This window comes from Balaenoptera musculus, chromosome 4, assembly GCF_009873245.2.
Source record: "Balaenoptera musculus isolate JJ_BM4_2016_0621 chromosome 4, mBalMus1.pri.v3, whole genome shotgun sequence".
NCBI lineage: Eukaryota > Metazoa > Chordata > Mammalia > Artiodactyla > Balaenopteridae > Balaenoptera > Balaenoptera musculus.
The window spans coordinates 73943672-73962534 of NC_045788.1; the positions used below are offsets into that span (position 1 = coordinate 73943672).

Here is an 18863-nt window from a genome sequence, read left to right on the forward strand (position 1 = left end):
TTCTGGACACAGATCCTTTATTGGGTATGTGTTTCGTAAATATTGTCTCCTAGTCTCTTGCTCATCTTTTCATTTTCTTAATGGTGTTTATTTCAGTAATCATTTTTTATTTGATGAGGTGAGAGTATCATTGTTTTCTTTTATCTTCTTCTAAGTTTTATTGTGAGGTGAGAGCCTAAGGTCACCTTTTTGCATGGGGATATCCAGCTGTCCCAGCACCATTTGTTGAACAGACTATACTTTCCCCAAAGAATTGTCTTGGCAGATTTCTTTGGCTTGGAGTTTGTTGAGCTCCCCCTGCCCTGCCCCCGTGCTGTGCCTGCAAACTCTCTAACTCGTCAGTTGGAGCACTCATAGGACCCCCCTCATTTGTTTGCCTGCTCTCAGGAGTCACTGTCCTGTGCTGCCTTTTGTTCGATGTCTGAAAACCATTGTTTCATTATATTTTGTCTGGTTCTGTAGTTGATTGAAAGCAGGAGGGTAAATCTGGTGCCCATTATTTAATCACGTACAGAAGCAGAAGTGGTCTCTTCTATTTCAGCTTTTTAAAAATTTATTTCTCCTTTTGCTTATTGTTTCCTAAGTTTCTTAAAAATAAAAATCTTGGTTATATAACTTGGGAAAATATAAATTATTTTTAATTTAAAAAGAAGCAGAAGCAGCAGCATCTTGGACATTAACATCAGCAACATAGTGTCAGCATTCTTGTAATTCATAGGCATGAAATTATAGATCTGATTCGGGAAATGTAATTTATTAAAATCACTGTTAATTTTGAGGGTATCAGTTCTATTTAATTATCTTTTTTGAAGAATGTAAAATGTGTGGTTTTCGGATTTCAGGCGATTGTGGAGAAATGTGACAGACTCTCTGAGGGAATCTGAAATCGATAAGGCCACAGAGCATAAACGTACCCTGGAAGAACGCCAGAGGACTGAAGAAAGGCATCGTACTGAAACAGGCACACCTTGGAAAACCAAATATTTTATTAAAGAGGTATATGTCCTACATGTCTTCAGACTAAAACTCATTATCTACTTAGTGAGAACTTTAGCATAGTAGGCTTTCTTGAATTATCACTTAAATATCTTTATTTCTAAAAATAGTCAAGCTTAACCATGAGCTTTTTCATGAGCTTTTCACAGTTTGTCAAAGTAGAATAGTTTCAAAGTAGAATAGTTTACCGACAGTTCAGATGAAATAGATTTGGGGATTTAAATTGGCCACAAAATACCGACATTAATCTTTAATCTCAATAACAGAATATGCAATTGATAATTTGTTGCCTTTTGTACCACAGTGAAACTCTTTGTTCACTTCCAGAGACCACATTTTAAGGATGCATGAAAAACTTAAATGGCTACACAGAGGATAGTGAGAAGTGACTAGAATCTTTGCAATGTTTAAGGAAAAAAGAGTGATGTGGGGGGTGTTTAGGCTGGAAAACAGAAAATTGGAGACATTCATTATAACTTTCTTCAAATATAGGTTAGGCTTATCGCATAGAAGTTTCTTATCAGCTCCAATAGCAGACTTGAGCTAGGCCCAGACTACCAGGAAGCATTTTGAGCTTAACATAAGAAGGAATGTATAACAATAAAAAATATCCAATAATGACAAGCATACATTTTATAGTAATGTGTTCCCCATCACTAGACTCATGTAAGAGACCATGGCTTATGTAGAAGTGTTTAATTCACTAGTTTTGGAGGTAAGACAAAATGATTCCTAAAGTCTTTTCTACATTTAAAGGTTTTGTTTTATTTTGTTTATTACTTTCTGGTAGAACTCAGAGTAAGGTGAATAATGGACCAGAGCTGATGCCAAGAAAAGTTTTCTTGTCCATAGCCAAGTCTAAGGAAACTCATTGAATTTTAATATTGGTCTGTCAGAAAAGAATCTGGAAAAACAGTTTGTGAATTTTGATTACCCTTAAAAGCCCACAGTTTATTGTAGTAGTTTCATTGCTTTAATTTTTCTCAACTGTTTTCTTTCTTCCTTCCTTCCTTCCTTCCTTCCTTCCTTCCTTCCCTCCCTCCCTCCCTCCCTCCTTCTCTTCTTTCTTTCTTTCTTTCTTTCTTTTTGGCTGCATTGGGTCTTCGTTGCTGCATGCTGGCTTTCTCTAGTTGCAGTGAGTGGGGGCTACTCTTTGTTGTGGTGCATGGGCTTCTCATTGCGATGGCTTCTCTTGTTGTGGACCACGGGCTCTAGGCGCACGGGCTTCAGTAGTTGTGGCACATGGGCTCAGTAGTTGTGGCTCACGGGCTCTGGAGCACAGACTCAGTAGTTGTGGCACACAGGCTTAGTTGCTCCACGGCATGTGGGATCTTCCCGGACCACGGCTTGAACCTGTGTTGCCTGCATTGACAGGCGGATTCTTAACCACTGCACCACCAGGGAAGTCCCCCAAATGTTTACATGGATAGGAATTCAAGGAAAAGTACTTTACATCTCTTCATTTTTATATGAAAAGATAAACCTTTGTAACTACTATGCAAAATTATAGTCTGGTAACCTTGGATTTTTTTCATTTCAAGCTCACTAAAATAGCATACCAGAAGCAGATTCTAAAGAGGAGAATTTTTCTAAGGGAAGACTTCTATAAATCATTAAAAATGAACTCTAGAGGCTGAGAGCAAGAAGCTGTAATGGGTAAAAGATGCAACCAATTTTAAAAGATTTTAAAAGATAAGCCTCCTGGTTCTTGTAACTAACATGACATGTAAACATGCTACTTCTCATGTATTCTTTATTTGACAGATATTATTAAGAACCTACCACTTAATCCCTTTATTATACTTTGTGATGTTGGATAGACAGATGTAGAAAGTGATAGCAAGATATGGCAGTTGTCTAATAAAGTAGTGAATTTCTTTCTGCCTAGATAGTCTTAACTAACTGCCTGATGAAACAGTAGACTGGAGATGCTGACTCAGGTTTGGGCCTCTTTAGTTGGTAAGATGTAAGATGGCTTTCTAAATGGTGTGCCATGACACAGTGGTACAACAACAGATGGGTTAGATTAGTGTCATATACTGATTGCCTAAGCCCCTGGGGCTGCCGCGTCACATCCTGTGTGTGACAGGGCCATGGACTGTGCTGTAAGAAGCACTGCAGAGGAGAGGTGAGGCTGATGAGGATGGTAGTTAGCTGACACTGGTACCACGAAGTTCATAACAACTTTGGCACTATTGCCATCAGGTATGGCTCTTTGCTAAGAAGAGTCATATGTTATTGAAAAGTCAATTTTGTCTCGCCTGTGGTCCTAAACACAGTGCTGGGCACTTAGTAGATGTTTCATACATATTGTTATGAGTAACAAGAGCTTTTCCACTTGTTTGGTACTTTCATTATTGCTGTCAAACCAACAGACCAGTTTGGAGTTGGCTTTAGTTAGATGGAGGAGTAGAGTCACTTGATATAAAAAGAGGAGGTAGAGTAACCTGAGAAAGTATAGATGAATTTAAAGTGTTTCTAGTATCATTTGATAATACCTACCTTCTTTTCCTGACCATTTCTCACTGACATTTAATTTATTAGATCTTCCATTTCCTCTCTTTTGCGATTTTACACATCCATCAGGATCTATTGGTCGTATCCTCTTGAGTGGATGTTTAAAATTTCTTAAGATATATATAAATGCAAGCAGGAAGGCTTTTGCAGAATAGTGGACCACATTGGAGTCAGATGTGTTAAGTTTGAACCTCAGTCATACCTTGGATAGTTTATTTACCACTTCTAACTTCGGTTTCCTCATCTGTAAAATGTAGGTAATTATATAGAAGGTGCACTGAAAAGAACTCTGCCCTTCCTGGGTGAAGTTGGACAACTCATTTCACTTCTCGGAGCCTCAGTTTCTTCATCTGTGAAGTGAGATGGTCAGGTGGCACGTCTTAACTTCTAAACCTAGCATTCTGTAATGTGGTTAGGAGACATCTTCTGTGTTTTTGTGTTTTGTGATAATTATCAACCAGGTGATTTAATTTAAACAACATAATGGTTTCTGTTGTTAAAGAGAAATTATTCTGACACTTATTAAAAATGACAAGGAAGACTTTATTCAAGAATATCGCAGTAGAGTAAAAAGATTGAATTCAACTCTGAATGTGTTGATAAGTGGGAATTTATAGCCAGTGGGCAGGATGAGGGAGTGGATGGAAGATTACTAAGAGGAACTTGGTCAGATGTCAAGGATGGTGGGTCGGGGGAGGCACATGATTAGATCAAAAATGCGAGGAGAAGAGTTTCATTGGATATCAAAGATGAGAGAATTCTTGATAAACTAGTTCATCAGGATGTTTTTTTGCTAAAACTGAGTTTAGCAGGCCTAGGATGAGGCTTAGTCAAGAAGAGAGACAGAGGGGTCTAACTTTTAAAGTTTGGTCAAGGAGAGAGTCCTCGTCACTATGACCCACATAATTGCTGGGCGTAAGCCATTTTTGGAGTAAGGTAGGGTAAATATATATTTTTAAATACTTTTTTGAAGATTTTTTTTTTTGATGTGGACCATTTTTAAAGTCTTCATTGAATTTGTGACAATATTGCTTCTGTTTTATATTTTGGTTTTTTGGCCATGAGGCATGTGGGATCTTAGCTCCCTGACCAGGGATTGAACCTGCACCCCCTACATTGGAAGGTGAAGTCTTAACCACTGGACCGCCAGGGAAGTTCCTAAAAAAATTTTTTTAACGCAAATAAATTGAGGGCGATATAGGGGTTACGGAGAGAGGTTCAAATCTGACTTACTTCACCTAGTCGCATAAACACCGAACCTGCAGTCTTAGCTACTGTGACCTCAGCTCTGCCAAGCTCTCACCCCAGTATGCTGCTTCATGCATTTGCTGCAGCACTTTTTTCCTCACTTGATCTTCTCCTGTCTTTCGTTCACTCTTTGACTAACTTTATCTCCTTTTGGTATCCTTCTATTCACAGGAACCAGGGAAAACTAATAGGGTAGAGTCAGGAAAGAACTAGGAAACAATACTCAGATCCTAGAAATGCCGGTTGAGGTGTAGAGAACAGCTCTTACCTTGGTGACCATTTCCTGTGCTCCACCTGCTGCCTGTCACTCCATCAGTGGGGCTCAATCTGCAGCATCTTGGCAAAGTTGGCAGAATTGCTACAAATGACTCCTGCAAAGTAAAATATTCGTGGAGCACAAACTAGGTCTTCCCAGACCAGAACTTCTCACCTAATCCTAGCTAAACCACACATATTTTTTGGTGTCTTAAGCACAGAGGCTTTTTCTTCACAAACTCTTGTTTTTAAATGTGAGAACAGAATTCGATTTCAATGAAGGCATTGCATCTAGTTTTGGTTACTGATTCTGAACATAATAGAGGAATGGTTCTTTAATTTATTTTTCTACTTGTTTCAGGGCGATGGCTGGGTTTATCACAAACCCCTTTGGAAAATAATTCCAACAGTACAACCAGCAGAGTGACACATACTGTCTAAGACTCGACCAAATGAACTTCTCTATTTACCCTAAACTCTCCCAGAATGGAGTCATTGCACTGAGTGACCTGCTTCCTGATTGCACAGACTGAAACTAACTACACACGAATGTACCAATTAGGGCACCGTAGAACTGCAGCAAGACCAAAGTGTTGAAGAAGCACGATGGACCTCTCACCAAGCCGTTCATGTGATGTGAGCAATATCATCTGAAGCCCTTTCACCTGAATTATTAGATGATTAATCTTTTATCCAGTTCCTGCTCCAAAAGCTAAGTTTGAATCCCCTCTTTTTGCATGGGGGCAGCAGATAAACACAACAGTGAGAACTCAGTGATTTTGATTTCTTTGTAGTGAAAATTGAAGTCTCTTTCAGAGTTTGTGCTTTGCTTTCTGTCAGTAACTGAAGTATTCACTACTTTTACAACAAATCAAGAGGAGGAAGAAGATGACCCAGAAGTGGCTTCAGCCATTGTGCCTGAAATCAGTGTTAAAAAAAAGTCAACCAGGTTGTCGTAACAAGGCATTCTGTTCCTTCAAAGAGACTGTGTGCCTGTGTCTGAGGAACTTATCCGTTATCCACCTCTGTTGGAACTCTTTTAAAAAGTATATTTATAAATTGATTAGAATTATAACCATGGAGAATTTTTTCTTCTGAGCATTTTAATATACTTGAAAACAGCATTGACTTGAAAAATTTCAGAGCATTTTTCAATACCTAGTTTTATTAAATATTATACTTGAGAGACAGTTTTCTAAAACATGGTCATGTCAATATGATGAGATTTTGGCCCTTCTCAAGAACTGAGGCATTAAAGAACAAGCAAATATTAAAAAATAAGACTTACTGTTTTCCTTATCTTTTTTTCACTTGTAGGTTAATATATCCAATATTACGTGCTATCCCTCTGGATAAGTATGCTTTATCTTACCTCTGTTCACTCAAAATTTAAAACAACTATTCATATTTGTCAGTAATTCAGAAGTTATATATGTGACTAAGTGCATGTATGGTATGTTTTGTTTTTTCAAGGAAACGCAAATGCTGAAGAAAGAGTATGAAATAAAGAGGTATCAGGAAAAAAAGATATCAGGAAGTTGTATTCAGGTACAGTCTTTTTTTTAAAATAAGTATTTTATTGAGGTTGAAGAATTGCTGGCAATTAATAGAATAGTGCTAATTATGGCTTTCATCATTCATTCACGTATTTATTTAGCACCTACTTATGGTGCTCAACACTTGTTACTTCAAGCTACCTTAATTTTCCAAGAGTGGTGCCTTACTCTGTTTCTTCTGATGTGGTCTTCCAATCAGTGTGTGTAACATATATCTGTTATCCATCAGCCATTGTAAGTGGCTGTATCTGTTGCATCATCATAAGAAGCTTAAGCTTTGTGCTCTGATAAATTGTGTTTTATTGAAGGGGGCTAATAGGATGAAAACAGCAAAATAATAATTTTTTTCAACAAATTGTAAATTATAAGAAGATAGTTGGTTAATGTACAACCATTTTAATGATTCCCTTGTTCATTTTTGCTGTGAAATGCACTGAAAAATCTCAAAATGAGTTATAGTTCATGTGTTGGGAAGATTAAAAAATAATAAAACTAGAGAACAATGATGCCTTTGTCTGTTTCATGAATGGAGAGAAATAGAAAGTTTATATTTAGCGGAGTTATTGCCCTGTTCATTCGAGGAGGACATTGATTTTAAATCCTTACCTTCAGGAATCTCTTAGGGAAATAAGGGAGTAAATTTAATAACAGTTTTTTTAAATTAAAATGTTTTAATTTTACGACTTTTAAATAAACTGGAAATAGAGCAAGAATATCAAATGAGACTGGAGGTTTTTGTTTTGTTCTTTGAACCATTTGAATGCCCATTTATTTCTTTGAATTTTTGAACCATTTTAAGAATTACTGAAATATGATTTTTTAAAATTCTTATTAAAACTACATTTATGATGAACAGTCAGCTCTACCCACCACCAGAGCCTCCCATCAAGCCTCTTAGATAGCCTCAACCACCAGAGGGCAGACAGCAGAAGCAAGAAAAACTACAATCCTGCAGCCTGTGTACCAAAAACCACAGTTACAGAAAGATAGACAAGATGAAAAGGCAGAGGGCTATGTACCAGATGAAGGAACAAGAAAAAACCCCAGAAAAACAACTAAATGAAGTGGAGATAGGCAACCTTCCAGAAAAAGAATTCAGAATAATGATAGTGAAGATGATCCAGGACCTCGGAATAAGAATGGAGGCAAAGATTGAGAAGATGCAAGAAATGATTAACAAAGACCTAGAAGAATTAAAGAACAAACAAACAGAGATGACCAATACAATAACTGAAATGAAAACTACACTAGAAGGAATCAATAGCAGAATAACTGAGGCAGAAGAACGGATAAGTGACCTGGAAGACAGAATGGTGGAATTCACTGCTGCAGAACAGACTAAAGAAAAAAGAATGAAAAGAAATGAAGACAGCTTAAGAGACCTCTGGGACAACATTAAACGCAACAACATTCGCATTATAGGGGTCCCAGAAGGTGAAGAGAGAGAGAAAGGACCAGAGAAAATATTTGAAGAGATTATAGTCGAAAACTTCCCTAACATGGGAAAGGAAATAGCCACCCAAGTCCAGGAAGCACAGAGAGTCCCATACAGGATAAACCCAAGTAGAAACACGCCGAGACACATAGTAATCAAAGTGGCAAAAATTAAACACAAAGAAAAATTATTGAAAGCAGCAAGGGAAAAATGACAAATAACATACAAGGGAACTCCCATAAGGTTAACAGCTGATTTCTCAGCAGAAACTCTGCGAGCCAGAAGGGAGTGGCATGATATACTTAAAGTGATGAAAGGGAAGAACCTACAACCAAGATTACTCTACCCGGCAAGGATCTCATTTAGATTTGATGGAGAAATCAAAAGCTTTACAGACAAGCAAAAGCTAAGAGAATTCAGCACCACCAAACCAGCTCTACAACAAATGCTAAAGGAACTTCTCTAAGTGGGAAACACAAGAGAAGTAAAGGACCTACAAAAACAAACCCAGAACAATTAAGAAAATGGTCATAGGAACATACATATCGATAATTACCTTAAACGTGAATGGATTAAATGCCCCAACCAAAAGACATAGACTGGCTGAATGGATACAAAAACAAGACCCATATATATGCTGTCTACAAGAGACCCACTTTAGACCTAGGGACACATACAGACTGAAAGTGAGGGGATGGAAAAAGATATTCCATGCAAATGGAAATCAAAAGAAAGCTGGAGTAGCTATACTCATATCAGATAAAATAGACTTTAAAATAAAGAATGTTACAAGAGACAAGGAAGGACACTACATAATGATCAAGGGATCAATCCAAGAAGAAGATATAACAATTATAAATATATATGCACCCAACATAGGAGCACCTCAATACATAAGGCAACTGCTAACAGCTATAAAAGAGGAAATTGACAGTAACACAATCATAGTGGGGGACTTTAACACCTCACTTACACCAATGGACAGATCATCCAAAATAATAAATAAGGAAACAGAAGCTTTAAATGACACAATAGACCAGATAGATTTAATTGATATATATAGGACATTCCATCCAAAAACAGCAGATTACACGTTCTTCTCAAGTGCATACGGAACATTCTCCAGGATAGATCACATCTTGGGTCACAAATCAAGCCTCAGTAAATTTAAGAAAATTGAAATCATATCAAGCATCTTTTCTGACCACAACGCTATGAGATTAGAAATGAATTACAGGGGAAAAAACGTAAAAAAGACAAACACATGGAGGCTAAACAATACGTTACTAAATAACCAAGAGATCACTGAAGAAATCAAAGAGGAAATAAAAAAATACCTAGAGACAAATGACAATGAAAACACGACGACCCAAAACCTATGGGATGCAGCGAAAGCAGTTCTAAGAGGGAAGTTTATAGCTATACAAGCCTACCTAAAGAAACAAGAAAAATCTCAAATAAACAATCTAACCTTACACCTAAAGAAACTAGAGAAAGAAGAACAAACAAAACCCAAAGTTAGCAGAAGGAAAGAAATCATAAAGATCAGAGCAGAAATAAATGAAATAGAAACAAAGAAAACAATAGCAAAGATCAATAAAACTAAAAAACAAAAAACAAAAAAAACTACATTTATGAGTAATTGAAATCTCCCCCCCTTGACAGGAGTGAAATAATACCACTTTAGGGTAACTGTTTTACCTTGTCCTTCTCTTCTTGACATCTGCTGTAGCTTATTCACTTAACAAGAGGTAGAGGCCTTTTCTGGTTTTTGTTTTTGTTTTTGTTTTGTTTTTTAATCTACACCTTGTTAATATTTGGCCAGGGAAACAAGTCTTTGTAGCAATTGTATCTCTATCTTTTGGGGCAAAGTTTTAAATGTACACTTTCCTTCTGGCTATTAGGAATTGTATGTTAAGAAGTCCAAGACTAGAAGTGAAAAAAAGAGAAAATTCTGGCCTTTAGATTGTGTATTGGGAGAGGTATGGCATCTGCATATTGATTCACTGAATTCTGCAAGTTGTAACCAACATCACCTCTAATACCTACTTGTCGCCAAAAATAAGAAGAAGAAGAAGAAAAGTATTGAGTCCCTTCACTCCACAACAACCCTGTGAAATTGTAAAGTCAGGGATGGCTGTTCAAACTTTACAGATGAAGAAATTATTGCTCAGAAAGTTTAGTGCTCACTTCAAGTCACTTAGCTAGACCTTCATTCATTCAACAAACATCTGCTGAGTATTCCTTTGGGGCTGGGATTCCTTTGTCTTTTGGCTGGGGATAAAATAAAAGTATTGCTTTGCTACCCTGCATTGGACTCTGATGTGGCAAATACTCTCCCTATCCTCAGAGACTTGGATGAGGGAAGAAGCTAAAACTTAATTCCTGAGAATGGGATGTTGACACAGGCAAGGCTATTGGTCTTTCCAAATCCCAGAAAAGCATCAGTGATACCTAGGTAATGTGGAAGGCAGAGTTGAGCAGTGAGCTGAAAACAACAGGGTTGGTTCAAAGTCTGCATAAGAAGCCCCAAACAATGCATCCAGGTGACTAACCCTTGTTCCACCCTACAAGAGACTCTTGAGAGATTGAACCAGAACCAATTGGTTCTGATTGAACCAATTCAGATCTTTCAGCCCCTTCCCCTATCCCATTCCCAAAATATTGGCAGTCAGGCTTATACCCTTAGGCGAGAGATTAAAAGATCCATTTTAGGAGAACAACTCCAGAAAAAAAGAAGTCCTATGATATATTTGAAGGGTCCACCAGCAAAAAGGTCAGCTGACAACCCTGTTAATTACTTTACAGTAAAGCCAAGTCAGCAGTTCCTCCAACATAACCCTCCACCCTCTCACCAATACATTACACATATCCATCGTCCACCACACTGTGTATATAGACAGCATATCATTACTCATTTTAATAGCTAAGGATCAGCAGACATTTGAGGAAAGCTTCCAACATGAATAAAAGAGAGATCAAAGCAAACAGGAGAAAAGAAATTAGAGGAAGCAGATAATTCAGGAAGTTAGGGGAAGTAACTTCAGAAAAAATTAAATCTTCAGGCAGATGAGATGATATTGCTGCCACGAAACATGAACAAAATGCTATTTTTAAAATGGACTGTTCAGAGAACAAGCACAGGTCTTGGAAATTTAAAATATGATTGTTCAAGTTAAATACTCAATAGATGGTCTAGAAGATAAGTGAGAAAAAGCTCTCAGCAAATAGAACAAAAGGATAAACAATGGACAATAGGAGAGAAATGATACAGAAATGAGAGAAGCAATCCAGGAAGTCTAACATGTAACTAGTAGGGATTCCAGGGAAAGAAAACCAATGGAAGGGATGATACTATTTTGATATATGTATATGTGTGTATGATGTGTATGTATATATTTATGAAAATTTCCCAGAGTAAATGATGTGAATCCATTTGAAATGCCATGAGTACCCTGCACAATAGAGAAAAAAATAAAAGCCCAACCCAAAGCACATCATTGTGAAATTTCATAACACTAAGGATAAAGAGAAGATTCTAAAAAAGAGAATGGCATCAGCCTTCTCAATAACATCACTGAAAGCTAAAAGACAAAAGAGCAATACCTCCAATTTTGCCTAGAATTTTATCCCCAGCCAAAAGACAAATCTGACATGCAAGATTTCAAAAAAATTTTATGCCAGCATTTCCTTTTCTGGAAGCTATTAAAGTATATGCTCCAGCAAAACATAAGAAGAGGGGGAAAAAAAACAACAACAACAGGAATTGGAGAAGATAAGAGATCATGAAAAACAGAAGATCCAACAGAAGAAGTCAAAGAGGGGCATCAAAATCTATCTCACTACAAGGATGTCATTGGTCTCAGTTCTAATGAAGTTCATATAAGATGAGAATGTTTTGTACATTGCAATACTTAATATATTTGATTACTTTATATACTAATATATATATATCAGTTCTCCAAATTTTAATATTCTGGAGTTATTCAGCTGTTCTTCATATGTTGGTGTTTCATCTCATGATCAGTTTTCTGAGAATGCACCATATATCAATGTTATGTGGACTACTTCCAAAAAGCCAGAATATTGCGAGTGGAATCTTGTTTTAGACCCATGGATCTTTCATCTTTTTAACAGTTTTGTTAATGTATAATGGACTTAAAACAAAGTATACAATTTGACAAGTTTTGACATATGTCTCCATCCATGAAACATCATCACAATCATGATAATGAAAATATTTATCATTCCCAAAAGTTTACTCTTACCCCTTTGTAATCTCTCCTTCCCACCTCTCCCCTCTCTCCACCTCTTTCCCATTTCCAGGGACTACTTGTATTAGTATCCTCTTATAAGGACACTTGACACTGGATTTAAGGCCCACCAGGATAATCCAAGACGATGATCTCATCTCAATATCCTTAATTACATTTGCAAAGATGCTTTTTCTAAGTAAAGTAACATTCACAGTTTCCAGAAATTGGGACGTTACCAACCACCAATGGTGATTTTTGGAGATCACCATTCAACCCACTACCTCACTAATCTGCTTTATGTCACATAAATTAGTTCAAGTTTTCTGGAATTTTATATAAACAATCAAACAATATGGTCTTTTGGGAGGGCGTCTGGCTTATCCCATTCAATATAATTTTCTGCGATTTATCCATGTTGATTCGTGTATCAATAGTTTATTCTTTTTTATTGCTGAATAGGAATTCATTGTTTGGAATATACCACAATTTGTTCATTCATTCACTGGCTGATAGATACCTGTGGCTGTGTCCCCAGCACCTCATCCCTCCTCAAGTGGAAAAGAAAAAACTCCCCCTCCTCCACCCCTCCAGGCAAGGAAATGGCTGTTCCCGTGAGTGAGCTCACCTGGCCTTCAGAAGACGCTGAATCAGGCACTTTCTGCCCCTCAATCAGAGTTTGGGACCAGAGCTGTGTCCCAACCACCTTCTGCTACTAACTGGTTGTTAGCAGTGACTGTGGGCAAGTTGAACTGCCTCTCTGGGCTTCTCTGTCCTCATCAGAAAAATGAAGGGGTTGGATTAGAGGATCTCTGAGACAATACCTTACCTATGATCTCCAGTTTGGGTTATTTATACAGGAAAAACAAAAACAAAAAAAACCCTCCTCTGCCATTCCCCTCAGGGCTGAAGTTGGTGGTTTCTGGGATTAATCAGTTGACTCGGATCTCTGCAGTGTCAGTGCTTTTCCTTCCTAACGAAGGGGAGAGGTGAGGATGGTAGGGCGGCTCAGAGACACTCCTGGTAGAAGCAGAGATCTGACTGATTAGGGCCCAGCTGCAGAAAGGGACACAGTGACTCCTGCTGCTTGCCTCTCAATCTCAAGGAAATGATTCTCAGGGACCAAGCTGGGGTCCTCACAGGACCAATCCCATGGGGAAGGGGCTAGGGAGGAGGGCCCACCTTGGGACTGGGGAAGGGATGCAAGAGGAGACAGCACTGGCCACCATTCCACCGTAACCATTCTACCATTCTTACCTCCCCCCCTTCCTTGCAGTTTCAGGGAGAATTCCTGTGTGAGGAGTTGCCTGCAGAAGCTGGAGGAGGAAGGGCTTTCTTTTGGCCTGCTTGGTACAGTGAGAGCTAGGGTAGGCAGGAGGCCTGGCTGGCTTTCGTAAGTAAAAGTGTGGTTTGTTATTATTTCTTTTCTTGTTTTGTCTTGTATGCTGTGCCCCTCCCACTCATTCACTAGTTCAGCAGACCTATATGCTGAGTGCAGGGGACACAGAGACGTGAGGCATGTCCCACCCCATTCTTACTGCTGAGTTCATTAGCCTAGAAGAGGAGACAGACAGAGCTAGTAAACAAGATGAGAAGTGCCAGAACAGAAAAAAGCCAGCCTTCAATGAAGAGGGTTAATGAGTATGTGGGAAGGAGGTCATGGAAAAATCCCAAGTCGAGAAAACAACCAGTCTAAACACAGGGCAAAGTACGTTCAGTATAAATTTACTTACAATTATTTCTCGTATTTGGAAAGTCCTTTACTGTTCTATAGATTCAATAAAAAAGGCAAAATAGTTTAGGAAGAAACAATTTAAAAGCTACCCAAAGGTCATCAGTCACAAAAGCTTACATCTCTTGCCTGTTTCTTGCTCACCTTTCTGAACGTGTATTGGACAGGATGCTTCTCAGGCAGAGGTAAGATCCCAGATGCTGCTTCCTCTCTCCTGTGTCCTGCCCTCACTTAATTCTGCTCCTGAGTGTCCGCATTCACAGCCATGCCCCTCCCCTTGCTTTGCTACCCTGGGAACCGCTGCTCTCAGGGGTGGTTGGCCAGTTGGCTGAAGAAGAATAGGATCCCCCTTAGGAGGGCTGTGCCTCTGATAAGTGACAGCAAAGCGTTCCCTTGTGGCAGTCCACACAGCATGGGGCAAATGATACCAGAAGTTCCAAGTAGAAGATTCCATGTAAGACATAAATGTTTTAAACTGATTGATGGTAATTTAAATGTTCTCACAGATGCAGCCTTCCTCTCCCCCCTCCACTTATACTGTCTATAAGAGAAACTTTAAATAAAGACACACATAGGTTGAAGATAACAAAATGGAAAAAGATCTACCATGCAAACAAAACAATGAGCATTGTATAGCTGGTGTGGCCATATTGATATCAGACAAAATGGGCTTTAAGAAAAAGAGTATCATCAGACAGATGGAGACACTTCACAATGATAAAATATCAATTCCATTAGAAAGTCATAACAGTCATGAGTGTGTATGTACCTAATATACATCTTCAAAATACATGAAGCAGATGTCACCCACACTGACACTAAAATGAGAGACGGGGTGGGGTTGGGGGCTGGTTGCTGGTCAAGGAGAAGGGTGTAGTTTCAGAGAAAGAAGAACGTGAACTTCACAGACCCTGGGGGGCCGGCCAGACACAGGAGGAGAATCCTGGGGAGGGGAGACAGAACCTGGATGATGGGAGCAGAGAATGGGTGTTTCATGGAGTTTCTAGGCTAACACAGGAGCTCAATAAATATTTGTTAAACTCATGACAAAATGGAAGCCTAAATCATGCTATTCAGATATAAGAGACTGAAGTTCCTCTGGCTGGATGAGATGGGGAATGTGTCCACACAGAAGGCAACTCAGCCTTAGAGCCACCCTGGCCGGTCACCCCTGCTCCTGAGACTTTTACCATTGCGGTCCTCCCCCAAGGGGGTGCTGGAGTGGGTATCCTTCTCCTGTCTGAATCAGAAGAACAGAGAGCATCTGTATTGGAAATCTCCATGGAGTTGGCTTTGGGCTTTCCCAGACTTCAGCCAGTGAAGTGACTTTGCCTTCATAATCCAAGGAAATGTGCTTCTCTCTGGGTTTTCAGGTGAAGAATGAACCCTCGATTTCTGCCAATTGCCCCCTTTTCCAGAAGAATCTCTCTTCTTCCTCTCCCCCATCCAGAGCAGCATGGCCCAAGAGCTTGGATACTGGGTATCCTATAAATCTGGGTTTGAATCTCAGGTCTTCCCCTTATTTGCTGGCTATGTGACCTTGTCAAATATTACCCAAGCCTGCTTCTTTGTGAAATGGGGAAAATAATGCCTGCCTTGCAGGGGCATTTCATGAAAATGTAAAGTGCCAAGCACATAAAAACTTCAAGGTAGGGTGTCCAAAAGATGGACCCATTAAAAAGCTCGAGATACCATTTCTTCTCCCACCCCAGGCTCTTAACATAAACACTAGTTTTGTCTCTTTATTAAAAAGAATTTCTTGGGACTTCCCTGGTGGTCCAGTGATTAGGACTTGGTGCTCTCACTGCCAGGGGTCCGGGTTCAGTCCCTGGTCGGGGGACTAAGATCCTGCAAGCTGGGTGGAGCAGCCGGCCAGAAAAAAAAAAAAAAAGTTAGCTTATAGACAGCCCCAAGGGTAAGATGTATTATCTAGTGGATACAAATATCAATTTTTTTAATAATTAAAAAAATATTTGGCTACGCCAGGTCTTAGCTGCGGCATGTGGGATCCTCTCTGCCGCGTTTGGGATCTCTTTTTTTTTAGTTGCAGCATGCAGGATCTAGTTCCCTGACCAGGGATCGAACCTGGTCCCCCTGCATTGGGAGCGAGGAGTCCCAACCACTGGACCACCAGGGAGGTCCCACAAATATCAATTTTTAAGAAATATATTTTTTTGTAAAAGAGCAGAAATAATTCCTCGGGTACTATCCGAGCTTAAATGAAATTTTCCGTAAATCTTCCAATGCCTATTTAGCCTAAGGAAATAACTGGTTGGGTACTCAAAGATGTTATATAAAAGGATGGTCACTGCAGTGTTGTTTGTAAAAGTCAAGCTTAGAATCAAATTATAACTACTGAGGATTATAAGATTAAATAAGTTATAGTAATTTTTTACAATACAAAATTTTTTACAATTTTTTACAAACGTGTAGCCTTTAAGAAGATTCTGTAGAAATATATTTAATTGCATGGAAAGGTGTTCTTACTGTACTAAGTGAATAAAATAAATTATAAATTAGCATTGTAGTGTGGTTCCATTTTTATTATATATGTGTATGATATTTGAATGGATATATGTTAAATGTGATGTGTTTATCTCTGGGTGTGGGAGCATGGATAGCTTTTATTTTTATGCATAACTATCTTCTAATTTTCCCACAATGAACATGTATTATATGTATATAAGATAAGGGGAAATGAACATGCAATCCTTTTTATCCGTATTTTAGACACTTCAACACCCTTCTGATTTTTCAAATTTGGTTTCTTCAAGGCCATCTCTTAAGAAGATACAGGAACAAAGTTATATCTAGGTGAACGACTTAAAATGGATATCAAAGGCAGTCTTTTTTTAAAAATATCTTGTTAGATATTGTATTTTTTTTAACTTATTTATTTATTTATTTTTGGCTGTGTTGGGTCTTTGTTGCTGCACGCGGGCTTTCTCTAGTTGTGGCGAGCAGGGGCTACTCTCCGTTGTGGTGCATGGGCTTCTCATTGTGGTGGCTTCTCTTGTTGCGGAGCACGGGCTCTAGGCACGCAGCCTTCAGTAGTTGTGGCGTGCGGGCTCAGTAGTTGTGGCTCGAGGACTCTAGGGCGCAGGCTCAGTAGTTGTGGCGCACAGGCTTAGTTGCTCTGTGGCATGTGGGATCTTCCTGGACCAGGGCTCGAACCCGTGTTCCCTGCATTGGCAGGCGGATTCTTAACAACTGCGCCACCAGGGAAGCCCCTCAAAGGCAGTCTTGAATTTTTTTTTTTCACACAAACAGAGGTGTGAATGAAGGGGAAACAGATGTCGCTACTCTGTTTTAGTATTTTGTTTGTTTGGTTTTTTTTAGAAACCACAGATAGCACTGTGGCCTCCCCTCAGGTGATTGCTTTGTAAAGCCCCGAGTCCTTTTCCTTGTTCCAGTTGTTTAAAACAAGACAACAGGCCCCAAATGGAGTCACTTATGCTAACCACACATCACCAAACCGGGACTTAATATTTAACTTAATTATAGTTTCAGCTCTCCCCGAAATGGAATCTTAAACCAGTCAACCAGGAATTACTTGGTCAGCACTAGTAAGGTAATCTGTTCATTAGAGCCCTGCCGTCCCCTAAAGGAAAGTGTCCTTGCTACAGCCAATCCACTTTTTGCTAGTATAACTTCCTTGCCCCCATTCCCTCCTATAAAAGTTTTTCATTTTGTACAGCTCATTGGAACGCCTTTCTATCTGCTACATGGGATGCTGCCTGCTCCATGAATTATTGAATAAAGCCAACAAGATCTTCAAAGTTTACTCAGTTGAATTTTGTTTTCTAACACTACTCACTGCAGGGTGAGATGCTCAAGTCACCAGCACAGAGCACTTATCCCAATGGCTCTAGGACTTAGTTTCCTGGGTATCTCAAAACTGGGAAAAGGGCAGAGGATAACAGATACAAATCTGTCCCTGGAAAGAAGATATCTATTTCTCCTATAATAAATTAATAAAATAGTCTTCTGATTTAAAAATGGTTCCTGGGAATTCCCTGGTGGTCCAGTGGTTAGGACTCCGTACTCTCACTGCCGAGGACCTGGGTTCAATCCCTGGTGGGGGAACTAAGAAAAAAAAAAATTCCTGAGAATTTGCGTAGCACGGATATTCCCTGAAAAACTGATTAAATGCCTTTAAACATTTATTGAGTAAATATCCTAGGTTTGGTAACAGAAAAAAATAATAAAATAGGGTCCTTGCCTTAAAGGAGTCTGAAGTCTAGTTGGGGCAGACCAACATATAAGTAAATAATTGTAAAAAAAAATATGAGAAAGGTCATAACCGATTTCTGAACAAAGTGATAATAGCACTTGGACATGATAACTTGAGGTTTTAGGGATGAGTGGGAAAAACTGCTACCAAGCCAGAGGAAGTATCAGGAGGAGGAGAAAATTGTGTGTCACAGCTTTGAACAGCCAAGTTATTTGGGCAGAAAGATCAGTTTCTCTCCTTGAAAAATTGATGACCAGACTTTGTATACAGGGCACTTCAAGGTACCACAGTCTGGTACACCCAGTGAGCGCTTCCCATCAGGTTACCATAGTGAACGCTTGTCTAGGAAGCAGGTTCGAAAATTCAACTGAGGTGTTTGTAGAAAATTATCAGATATCTATCTCCAGGGCTTCAAGAAACACTTAAGATAGAACTCAAGTACGGCTTCAGCCAAGCGCTTCACTTTTCTCAAACACTTAAAAGTGTTACCTTTTGCTAATTGTTACTCAACCTGCTGACAATAATTTATGCGGCTCGGATCTTTCTGGGTGTGTGGGGGGGTAGGTGGGGAGAGGAATGGAACCAATAATGGCAGGCAAGATAGAGGCCAAGAGGGAAACGTCAGATCGCAACCTCC

The 18863-nt window shown here is 39.1% G+C and overlaps 1 protein-coding gene across 2 annotated transcripts in view; it reads left to right on the top strand.

Annotated features, from left to right (window-relative positions):
- Nucleotides 1–6520, top strand: part of OSBPL11 (oxysterol binding protein like 11) — a 98896-nt gene extending 92376 nt beyond the window's left edge. For both annotated transcript variants that reach the window (XM_036850928.1, XM_036850929.1), the window contains 2 exons: nt 843–996; nt 5378–6520. In XM_036850928.1, coding sequence (XP_036706823.1) covers nt 843–996; nt 5378–5443 — 220 coding nt within the window. In that variant the 3' untranslated portion in view covers nt 5444–6520. The remainder of the gene's footprint in view (nt 1–842; nt 997–5377) is intronic.
- The last annotated feature ends 12343 nt before the right edge of the window (nt 6521–18863 follow it).